Source organism: Bufo bufo, chromosome 4 (genome assembly GCF_905171765.1).
Source record: "Bufo bufo chromosome 4, aBufBuf1.1, whole genome shotgun sequence".
Taxonomy (NCBI): Eukaryota; Metazoa; Chordata; class Amphibia; order Anura; family Bufonidae; genus Bufo; species Bufo bufo.
Window position 1 is genome coordinate 277,066,056 of NC_053392.1, and position 12,803 is coordinate 277,078,858.

The following is a 12,803-nucleotide window of genomic DNA, read 5'->3' on the forward strand; positions in this document are numbered from 1 at the left end:
TTTTGTGATTTTATTGCATTCTTTAGGATTGATTTTTGTTAAATTGAGGGAAAAAAGCCTTTTATGAATATATCGGAACATACTTTATTTTCTTTGGATATATTGCAATAGCTAGTCCAGTGTTATTGAATGCTACTGACTCCTTCAAATATTGTTCACAGTTCTAAAAAATATAATTGAAAGGACAATTAAATCCAAGTATAGCAAAAAGCAAAATAAAGATAAATTTGGTTAGTTTCCTGTCCATATAACACTCTCTCCCACAGTTTTCTCTTTCTTCCTTCCCTTTGTTATGTTTTAAGAATTTAATAATTTTTTTTTTTTAAGGGGACAAGGACTGATGTGAGTAAGAGCAGGTTCACATTTGCATTATGGTATTTAATTATAGGTTCAGAATGCTAAACTAAAGCCTTTAAGAGGCATTCTGTTTTGCCCCGTCATAATACATGCCTATGGGGACACATAACGGTTCCATTCGATAGGACAATTTTTTCCGTCATGTATAATGGTACCAAACAGAACCTTTATGTGTCCCCATAAACATGTATTAGGGTGGAGCAAAAATGGAGTGCATTTGTTCTACAATTTGGTTATATTCTGTTATAACTCTGTTATAACGGAATTCCATAATGCCAATGAGAACCTGTCCTGACAATGACCACTTGTTCAGTGCTATGTAACCAGTATTATGTATTGTTCTCAGATATCCTGCTTACAAAATTTGCCTCAAATTTGGGTAAATATTTGATGACAATATTACATGAAGTTCAGGATGTAAATGCTGATGTGTCTAAACCTGCCATTGCTTATTTTGTCAGCTTTGGAGCTCAGTAAGCTTAGTTTGACACAATAAAAAAACAATTCACCGTTCTCTTTCTACTTTCAATAGAATTTATATGCTGAATACTAGTGGATTACTGTCTCTATTTTTCCGCATAATGCACTAAGCTGTAGAATACATGAAATCATTTCCAAGTCAGTGATCGCTATTTTTCATCATACATGCCTGTCCATGTCACTTTCCATTCATTTCTTCCCAAAGGAATGGACTGTAGCATTATCCACTTTCAGTCATTCGATTCTTTTGTTGCTTTTAATTACATTTTTAGGTTTACAGTTTACAGAAAAGATTACACTAAAAAACTGCACTATAATTCTAATATAGGGGTCCTTGCAATGAATTTGATATAGCGCTTATGTTAGAATACTGTATGTGAGATGTTACCTCTTAAGAGATTTTAATAACTAATAATTTAAAGGGAACCTGTCAAGATAAGTATGCCATCTGATTAGTAGGCAGCACATTACTCAGCAGAAGCTGAGCAGATCGATATACACTGTATTGATATGTACTGTAGTTTTATGAGAAAAGATTATGTGTACTTTGTAATTTATTGATTTCAATCTCTGTTAATTCTAGTAATAAGAGTCCAGTGGGCGGTTGTATATTTGTACACACACTTATACAGGGAAGGCTGTTAATAACTAGAATATCTCTATCTATGTCCCCTAATCAATCTAAAACTAAGTCAATCTCCTCTGTATAAAATGCTGTGTGCAGATTGGATAGCATTTTCAAGGTGGCAGGTTCAGTCTAACATATTTTGCATGCTAAAACTGAATTTAGCTGCAAATTACAATTCAGCTTATATTTATTTTATATAAATATTGGCCATAATACTATGGAATCTCTTTATCATCTACCTTGATAGCTATCTTAAATGAGTATACCTTAATAGGAGATTTAAGATACAACTTACAATAATAATAAAGTTATATTTAGAGATTGCAGAATTGATTCATTCACAATAAAAAATAAAAAAACTGTTTCTAATAAATCTAAACTTTCAATCAAAGAGACATATGCCATTTTTCTGCCAACAGAATACAGAGAGGATGAGAAGATGAAAGAGGGTCAAATGGCCATTCCAGTGGACTTTGCCCATAAAGTCTAGCAGTTATATTAAGTCAATCATGAGGGACTGTGTGATGTCAGTGGACGTCTCATAGACACAATATAAAATTCCAGCTAGAATCCTCCATGTTCTTCTGGGCTTGCATATTGGAGGGATAGCATATTTGTTAGAACACAGAAAGTAGCTAGTTTAGGGTTCGGGAGATTATTTCATGGTGAAGAGAAGACAAGAGTTAGATTATATACCATATTTTTCGCTTTATAAGATGCACTCTTTCCCCTCAAAAGTGGGAGGAAAATTAAAGCGCATCTTATAAAGCGAATGGTGCAATTTTTACATGGCTGACACTGATATATCGCCTGCCACTATGCTGCACAGCGTGGCCTGCGATGTATCAGTTACAGTAAGCGGGATAGGAGGAGGGGCTGGAGGTCGGCAACTGCTGGTGCACTCACGACGGGGCCCGGTGCACTCACTGTACTCCATTAAACGGGCAAAGCTCACTGCAGTCTTTATATGTAAAGTCTATTTAATGCTCAAGCAGTGGCTCCCTCTTTGTTAAAGTACCGTAATCGTCTGTAGTAGTACTCACTAGCTCACTCAAAGCAGCGGTCAGTCTGGCAGCGTAACGTCACTCACTCGGTCATGCTCCTACTTGATTAATGAAGCTGGCGGGGCAGGAGTGTGACTAACTGAGTGAGTGACGTTACGCTTCCGGCCTGACCGCTGCTATGAGTGAGCTAGTGAGTACTACTACAGACGATTACGGTACCTTAACAAAGAGGGAGCAACTGCTTGAGCATTAAATAAATAAACTTTACATATAAAGACTGCGCACAGTGAGCAGCGTTGGCCCAGCTGGCTGCCTGGAGCCCGGGGAGCAAGCCCAGGCTGTGAGCGAAGCCTCCCGGTCCCCCATGGAGAGCCGTTAGAAAGCTGCTTAAGAACTCATACAGCATGCTGTCATGGTACAAGACTGACGTCCTAATGCTGCAGCAGAGGCTAGGGAGATTAATGGCCAGGTCTATTGATCCCATGGTCTTCTAAAGAAGCAATGGGTAGCTGCTGTAGCTGTCCAGATATAGAAACTTTCCCAGATAACCAACAGAACAGGTATAAGGTTATTAATGTGGATGATGATGGTAATGAGCTGGGCACTGGAGTAATGTAGTTAACGTAAAATGAGCTCATCTCTTATAAGCGGCACTCTGCTAAATGGCCTTACCTTTGCCTGCACCAATATGTATACGAATATAAAGACTACTGTGAGCGGGGCCCGGTGTAATGGGGTCACTATTCACACAGGGACATGAGGGGACACATTAATTATGTAATACTGTGAAACATAGGGCCATTAGGGGGACCAGCATAAGATGATATATGTGTGTCATCCACATATCCCCCCATAACAGTGTCATCCACATATCCCCCCCATAACAGTGTTATCCACACATCCTCCATAGCAGTGTATCATCCACGCATCCCCCATAATAGCGTCATCCACAGATATCCCCCATAACAGTGTGTCATCCACAGATATCCCCATATCAGTGTGTGATCCACAGATCCCCCATATCAGTGTGTGATCCACAGATCCCCATAACAGTGCATCATCCACAGATGCCCCATAACAGTGCATCATCCACAGATCCCCCATAACAGTGCATCATCCACAGATCTCTCATAGCAGTGCGTCATCCACAGATCCCCCTTAACAATGCATCAGCCACAGATCCCCATAACAGTGTCATCCACAGACCACCATTAGTTCAAAACCCACCAAAAGCACACCTTTTGGTTCAAAATATTTTTTTCTTATTTTCCTCCTCAAAAACCTAGGTATTTCTTATCATCAGGTGTGTCTTATAAAGCGAAAAATACGGTAATTAATTGACAGAGAGAGGTTTTACAGACAGAATGGGAGGGTGTCTTTTTGTAACTTAGGCTGCCTCAGGCAGACTAGCATCCATTTTTTTAAGAAGTGCATTTAAAGATACAGTACTCAATTTATTATTAATATGATTCCCCCAATTCTCCAAACTTCATCAAATACTATCAGCCATCAGCCATTTTGCTGGGTGCTGCTTCATAGTTTTATCTATTGCAACTAAAGTGGACTTAATCAGTTAGTTAATTTTAATTTTTTTTAAATATCATTTTATCGGAGAGTGCCTGCAACCTAACATATTGTTTTTGTGCTTCATAGTCGACAAAAAAAAACTATTTCAAAGTTCAAAAAGTAATTTTTTTTGTGTAACAAATCTGGCACCGTCACTTTGAAATTCCTAATACTTTCTACCAAAAATGCCCATTTATATTATTGCAAAAAAAATAACCAAAGCAGATAAACAAATGCATACAAAGGTATATTACACAGAAACAGTGAGTGCTTGATAGAAGCAGGTCAATAAACTCAAGTTGTTGGAGTTATGGCACACAATATCTTGAGTCAGTCTGTAAAGCTAGAAAACCATGGGTGCCCGGTATCATCTTGCATAATATCACATGGTGAAACAGCAAAAGTTGTCCTTAATAAACTTTAGGGAAGATTTAAGGGGAAAATAGAGCAAGGCAAAGAGAGTGGGACCAGTGGAAGAGTTGTATTATTTACTCAGTGTCATGAGCAGGCTATGCCATATCTGAAAGATGAAGAGAAATGGAGTGTTGTGTCTTTTAAAGTTCTGAAAGGATGATACTCTAACCATACAAATTATTTCAAACCTAATGATTTATATAGTCCACAAGTTTGCCTTTGGAAATTACAACTAGTCATTACTACCTTTTCTGATCAGAGACTGTTTAGTTTAATATTGAAGTTTCATTGGTGCCGCCTGTTTCTATTTGTCCAGCAATCACATGATCGTTAGGCAGAGCTGCTGAGTTTAACTAGAACAAACGCAACTCTGATTTATACTGCAGTAAGCAAAGTCACTGGTCGGCACTGCCATGAATGTGATATCCAATACAGGATCGGCATCCCTAAGTTATGTGATCAACCGCGGTGCTCAGTGGACAATTAATACATGAATCTTAGTAGAAATAAACAGTGACGCTCACTGACTCTTTTTGCAGCTTTATTTTCATCACAAAAAAAACATCTCAGATTTGGGTACAGTGCAGTAGATAGAGAAAACGAGTTCCAGCTCTTCACAATAAAAGGCTTCTTTATTCCACTTCTTTAAAAACAGACATCAAGAGCAGAGTAGTATGCTGTGACGCGATTCGGGCTGTTATATCTTAGCCCTTCATCAAAACAAATAAACAAACTTAAAATCTCCTTTTTATACACAGTGAGGAACAACCCCTCCCATTTGATTGGTTGGCTTCCATGCCCTCGAACAGTATCAGGTGTTCCTGACCTGTTAATCACAGGGAAAAGACAATTCCAACCAGCAACGCGGAATGTCTCAGCGGCCACATCACACTTTGCGGTAGTACATAAGGGCGATACCTCTGCGTTTTGTATACAGGGAATTGAGAGAGTCACGGCTCCTGTCAGAGGAGGAGACCGTAGGCAAAAATGATATAGTCGTGAAACATACTGGATGTTTAATCTAGGAACTTGTATACCTAAAGGATTGAATAGGAAACATGACTTAACTCTAAAATATAAATAAAGTGTTTTTTTTTCTAAAACTGTGGATTACTTCCCACCTGGTTGGAATTGTCTTTTCCCTGTGATTAACAGGTCAGGAACACCTGATACTGTTCGAGGGCATGGAAGCCAACCAATCAAATGGGAGGGGTTGTTCCTCACTGTGTATAAAAAGGAGATTTTAAGTTTGTTTATTTGTCTTGATGAAGGGCTAAGATATAACAGCCCGAAACGCGTCACAGCATACTACTCTGCTCTTGATGTCTAGTATTGAGCGCGAATATTCGAATTGCGAATTTTTATCGCGAATATCGCAACTTCGAGAATTCGCGAAAAATAAGAATATTTGCCTCTATATTCGTTAAAACGAAATTTCGTTTCATTTTAAGCTAATAAAATAATAGAAATATAATTTATTAGGCCCAATGCATTTAGAACAACTCACATATTATAAATCACACACAAGCTGTAAGCAAAAGCAGCTAACAGTAGTTTGGATGAGCCAGCTAACCATTACACGAACAGAATTTTTTTAGGAATTTAATGGTAGCGAATTTTCGCATACAATATAAGAAAGAGTCAAAATTATATGAGTAACTGAACGCTTTTTACATGTCAAGTGAATTCTCGGCACGGTTGCTTGTCATGGAACATAACCTAGCCTTTGCCTTTGTGAAAAAAAAAACGTCTTTACAACATGCGATCCGCACACAAGCTTTAAGCATTAGCAATAAGCATAGTAATACTTGACTGATGAAATGACTCGAAATTTTTCGAAAATAGTGCTATATACGAAAATCAAGAATATAGCACTATATTCGAAAAATACGGCATATTCGTAATATTCTAAAAGACGGAGTTAGAGCAATATTACGAATATTCTAAAAGACGAAGTTAGAGCAGTATTAAGAAATTTCGTGAAATACACATATAGATTGTAATTTAGCTAATATACTGCTAAAGTAATTTTTTTAATAGTGTACATATTTTCCAAAAACTGAAGTTCAGAAGAGGCCAAAAAAATTAGATAAGAAAAAAAAAAGGATTATAGCACTATATTAGCTAAATTACAATCTATGTGTATTATACGAAATTTCTTAATATTGCTCTAACTTCGTCTTTTAGAATATTCGTAATATTGCTCTAACTCCGTCTTTTAGAATATTACAAATATTTCTAAAAGACGAAGTTAGAGCAGTATTAAGAAATTTCGTAAAATACACATATTAGCCTAGCCATAGTCATAGGAACGTTGCCTTATACAGGAAAAAAATTTGTACGAAAAATTTATTCGCATATTATTCGCGAAAAATAAAATAATTACGAATATTCGATTTCGACGAAAATAATGCGAATATTCGTTCGAATATTCGCGAAATATCGCGAAATCGAATATGGTACCTCCCGCTCATCACTATTGATGTCTGTTTTTAAAGAAGTGGAATAAAAAAGCCTTTTATTGTGAAGAGCTGGAACTCGTTTTCTTTTTCACATTTTGCTCCAGACTGAGTCCAGGTCTGTACATCCGTGCTCCACTGGGTGAGAGGTGAGAGCTGCAGCAATCTCTGTATTTGTCTACTTTCAAGTGCAGTAGATAGGCACCGGCCTTTTCATGTGTACAGCGTTTCCTCAGGCCTCACTCATAACTCTGATTTATCCTAATATATCAATAACCATTGTCCGAAAACATGAATAGGGGGATAGTTCTATAAAGACATTATGCCTTTGACCTACAGCTTTTTTTAAACTGTCACGCAACTTGAATACATTTACTTTCTGAAGACTAGAAAAAAAATACAAACAAATAAAAAGAATATATGATGATTCTATAGTACATGCAATGCTTTAAAAGTTGAAAAGCAAAACTAATGTAGGGGCTAGCCTAACACCACTGTGAAAAAGACCCTTCTAGATATATCAATGCTAATCAGACTCTGTAAAGATCTCTGATCATAGTCATGTCATTTCATAATTATAGAGTTGCTATGAAATTATACTGTATAATATCTTATCATGTAAAAGTAATATGCAAGACTAAAGAGTATCATTCTAGGAATAGGTCATCCATCTGGTAGGTAAGTCAAACAGTAAAACACAATACTTGAAAAGGTCAAATTAATTTCCTAAGCACATTACTTTTCTCCCTGACCATGGCAGCAGCACTGATAAAGACTAGAAGAGTTGTCTATTCTTATTACATATTTTATAAACATACTTTTAGTGAGTCAGCCTCAGCTTGTTCTAATATGTGCCTCATATACCAAGGACATTGCTATGTGATGTCAGATGAGCCTACATGACCATGACATACTGCATTATTTGCTTGTTCCTTTCCTTTATCATTATAGAAAATCAAGGAAACATGGTTAAGGTGTAGGAGATGGGAAAGGAGACAATACTAGATTTACATTAGCTGGTCCTTAGGTTTTGTGGCATAAGCAATTTACAGTGAGCTCCATCAGCAGTAAGACACAACATCCAAAAGTGAATGTTCTTAATTTGATAATTTCATTCCATATGGACATTATGCATAGCATGGACAATGCTTTATGTTCATTGAGGCAGATTACCTAACCCTGTCTAATGTTTATACAGTGTAATTTTAGGCAGTCTAAAGATGCACTAAATTTATCATAGTGGTTCATGCTTGATGATAAAATTAGTGCAAATTGCTAAACGTTTGATAGGTTTGTCTAACTTTACACTGCCTATTTGACTTGGTGCAATTTTGGCACACATTGCAACATCCAAGCCATGGCTCATCATGCTAAGCCATATTCCTTATTGAATCAAAGGTGCAAAAATTGTCTAAAACACTTAAATTAGTAAACCTGCCCAATTTTATATTGCTTGTCGTGATATTTCTTTCCTTATACAGTATTGCATACTTTCCGATCATTGATCAGTTCACTACATTGCTTTACTACTAATTGTGTGTAATATATGTAGTCATCAAAGTCAACTGCTACAATGAGTCACATCATGAAGAAGAATCACTGTCACCGAGCCCCCGTAGTTTAGATACAAATGTTTATAACTCTGATGTTATTATGACTCCTTTCTTTGTTTATCTACTTAGGCAAAGGTTCATATTTCAGTAGTTATCATAAATAATAGACATGGATGTGATAGATGGAGATAACAGCATACAAATTTTTTCAAAATCCATATAATAGAAATGGTAAACAATGTTTCTTAAAGGGATTGTCTCAGTTGAGCAAATGGCATTTATCATGTAGAGAAAGTTAATACAAGGCATTTACTATTGTATTATGATTATCCATATTGCCTCCTTTGCTGGCTTGATTCATTTTTCCATCACATTATACACTGTCTTCAGGGGATACGACCACCCTATAATCCAGCAGTGGAAGCTATGCTTGCACACTATAGGAAAAAGTGCTGGCCTATGCACACTCCAGGCCACCAGAGATGCTGGCACCTGCTGCTGGATTGCAGGGTGGTTCTAACCATTGAAATGAGCAGTGTATAATGTGATTTTAAAAAAGAAATCACGCTAGCAAAGGAAGCAATATGGACAATCACAATACATTAGTATGGCAGCAAAGGGGGTCGTTAGTTAGCACTGGTGCATTACAATGCTGAAATCCTAGGTTTGAATCCAACCAAGGACAACCTCTGCATGGAAATTGTATGTTCTCCTTGTGTTTGAGTGAGTCTTCTCCGCTTTCCTCTCACACTCCAAAGACATACTGTTAAGGGACTTAGACTCTGAGCCCAACTCAGCAAGCGACAGTGATTTCTGTAAAGGAATATGTTGGCACTATATAAGTGGTTATAATAAATAAATTAGTGATCATAATTTTGTCTACTTGATACATAAATGCCATTTGCTGAAGTAAGACAAGCCCTTTAATGCTAAGATCCGATTCTTTTAATTGAAGTTCTATTGAATTCTAATCTAGTTTTTACAACTATTAACAGTTTTTATACTGAAAGTGGTTTTGTTAGTATGCGAATAAACTTAGTTTACAGCACCTTGTTCAGTGAAAAGAGCTTAATTACCAGTTATCAGCTACTTCACAAATGCAGATGCCCCCAGATACCTCTATATCTTATACAACAAAACGGCAGATCTTATAGTACAGTATGGACAGCTAATATACATAAGAGGCCAAAAATGACTTGATGTTAAGTGTTCTCAACATAGATTCCTAGAGAAGACAAACATATAACAATAGTACATTGTTACGAAGAAAAATTCTGAATAGGTTTTTAAAGTGACTGCCCAGTCTGCTGCCATGACAGCCATTAAAAGCTTGATACAGCTTTGTAAAAGCTTGACAGCAATGTATAAATAATAATAGTTTTTATTCCTTCACACCTAGTCTTCCGCCTGCCACATCAGAATAGATTGGGCAGGCAGCTAACTGGTAAGAGGCATCCCCAGTTATGTCCACTAGTTCCATTTCCTAAGGTTTTGTCCATGTGGCTTTATTACAGCTCCGTTTTGTACAGAGTTGTAACAAAGCCCCTAGCACAGTGCATTGGAGGCTTACTGTACATCTGTAGGCCTCTGATGTAATACAGAGGCAAACATTGAACTTTCTTGGTTTGGGCCTTGATATACTCGATTGGATTGGATACATACCGAGCTATTTCCCTTTAGAAATATTTCTTCTAAGGGAGAACAGCTTTGTACTTCGGACACCTAACAGGGACTGTATAGCAATGCATGAGATTTGTGAATGCCACGCAGGTTTTTAAACATTAATTACACACATCAGCATAGTCCTAGACTACCTCTTCCCTCCAAGTTTACTCTGAAGGAAAGCTGTAGACTGAAAATGCCTTGGTCTCCATGACTACCGTTGGAATCATGCTAGAGATAAAAAACTTCTCTATTGTAGAAAGGATTCCAAGGCTGAATCCAGCTATTCAGCCCTGATACAATACCCAAAGAGAGTGTCACCACTTGTCTTGCCTTTCTGTCTCATAAATTCTGCAGTTATGTAAATAGTATTATAGTTACCGCAATAACATCATCTTCTGTACATGAATATCTTGTTACGTAAACTCCTCTATCAAGTCAGTCTTAACAGTGGCTCAGGCTGGATGATAAAAAATGGTGCAGAGTTAAATTTGTTTGTCTAATTCTATACCAGCTATCGGTATGCCAGAATTATAATGGCTTAGGCTAGGCCCTTTACCTCTTAACCTTTGCTACTTTCCACTAAGTCCCTCTCTTTGGTGAACAAGTCAGGAAAATGTGTAGAAAACCTAGTAGCCTAATAGAATCTAATAGCATCAAAATTGTGCCAATTTTTGAGATCAGTGTCTTGAAAAACATAACTTGCATATCAGTAATTTCCATACTATTGTTATAACATGTTTTAGTAATTTATTTCTCTGTGCATAATGTCCTTAAATGGCTGCTCCCTCATTTATAGAATATACATTTGCAGCACATACATTCATTTCTAGTTTTGTGTTCAAAGACTGAAATAATAATTTCATTTCTCAATTTTTCAGGGTACTCTGAAGCCATACTGCGTTCTTTGGGATGACTCAAAATCGTAAGTGGCAACACTTTCTTATTTATTATCCGCTCCTTCTTCTCTATAATTTTATAGTTGCTTGCATTATGTTTAGATGTGATTTCAAGCTCGAATATTTTATGATTATTGTTATTATTATTATCATTTATGTTTATTATTCTGGTTCATTCAGCAGTGGATTAGCCAGGTTTTGATGAGAAATAATCATAATAAAATTACAACATTAGCATGTAATGGAACAACAGGAAAGGACAATCTGCTGGTATTACCATATTATTGTAAAAAGAAAGTTGATTAAACAAATTGTATGAGGAAAAACAAAGTAAACATGTATACAATGAGCATTACTATAATCATCATCATGTTTAAAAATAATAATGCTTTTATTATATTTTATTTAATCTGTACACAGGAACATATAAAGCATCTTACTTAGTTTAGAAATTGTCACAAACTTACCTGTCCGGGTTCTAGCGGTGAGATCTCCAGCTTTGGAGTGTCCAAACCTGGAGATATGTGCTGCTAAGCCACACCTCCTGGTAACGTGACAGTATCCTTAGCAACAGAATGCAATATTCTTTCTCCCCACAGTGGGCATGTGCTGGAGGAGACTAGCAGTGGGATGATTGCTCAGCTGCTCTATTGCTTTGTGCTAGTGTTCTGACTAATGGAGCGTCAAATCATGACCTATCAGGTTCAGATCCTGGGACTCGATGCTCTATTTAAACCCCTTCCTGGCCAGATACCAGTTCCAGTCATAGTCTTGTTTGGGCTTACTAGCTAGATTCCTGGTTCTTGGATTTGTTTGTGCTTTTGACCTCGCCTTGTCTTTTGACCACTCTTTGTCTCACGTGAATTGTACTGTGCCGTCTGGTATTTGATCTTGGCTTGTCTTTTGACTACTCTCTGGCTCTCGTTTTCATACTGTGTTGTTTGCCTGGTTCTGACCTATTTTTGTACGACTATCCCTTTGTGTTGTTTTTGTCTCTTGGTGTTTGTCTGTCTCTGCACCTTAGTAGCATAGGGACTGTCAACCAGTTGCAGTCTTGCTACTTAGGGCTTGAACTGCAAGTAGGTAGGGAAAGTGGGCTGGGTTCCAGGTCAGGGCTTACTGTTGGTGTCTGTCCCTATTTACAAGGGACTCTGCATCCCCACTGATCAGCCATTTACAATGTATGGAGCTGGAGACAGACAGCTCCATAAATCTTAGTTTCAGTATTCCAGTGGCAGAACCTACACAGTATACATGGTCTTCTGCTCTCACTCTGTGCCCCATTAGTCAATGCCCCCACAGCAGCCTTAAATAGCTGATTGTGGGGGTGCCAGGTGTTGGACCTCCACCGATCTGATATTGACCTATCCTGAGGATAGGTCATCAATATCTATATATTGTTCCTTCAATATTAACTGAAAATTCAGTTTTAAAATGTTGTTATCAGAAATAGTAAAGAATAAAAGATAACAAATTATAACGTTGTCCTACCTGCTAAGCTAGTAATGAACTTGTGATTAGAAATATCAGCTACTAAGAACATACAGAGCTGCATAGTTCATGCTGACAATTGAATTGAGATTGCCAATTCCCAAAATCAAATGTATCTCTTATCCTGGTCACTGCAGGTTGATGTCAGCTGTTTATTGCCATATGGTCCCAGCAAACAACAGTCATACATGTACAGCAGATGTAAACATGAGGCTAAAACTATTCCTGATCTCTCATTTTTACACTATGCATTAGGTTTCGGGATATTTGAAGAATTTTCCCCTATTGAC

General features: G+C 37.3%; 1 protein-coding gene across 4 annotated transcripts in view; it reads left to right on the forward strand.

Annotated features, from left to right (window-relative positions):
* The window catches only part of ADGRB3 (adhesion G protein-coupled receptor B3), a 1,057,188-nt gene that overhangs the window by 726,718 nt on the left and 317,667 nt on the right, over positions 1-12,803 (forward strand). For 2 of the 4 annotated variants that reach the window (XM_040428624.1, XM_040428627.1), the window contains exons 16-17: positions 704-736; positions 11,005-11,048. In XM_040428624.1, the coding sequence (XP_040284558.1) occupies positions 704-736; positions 11,005-11,048 (77 nt within the window). The remainder of the gene's footprint in view (positions 1-703; positions 737-11,004; positions 11,049-12,803) is intronic. The other 2 variants (XM_040428625.1, XM_040428626.1) reach the window with 1 other exon arrangement.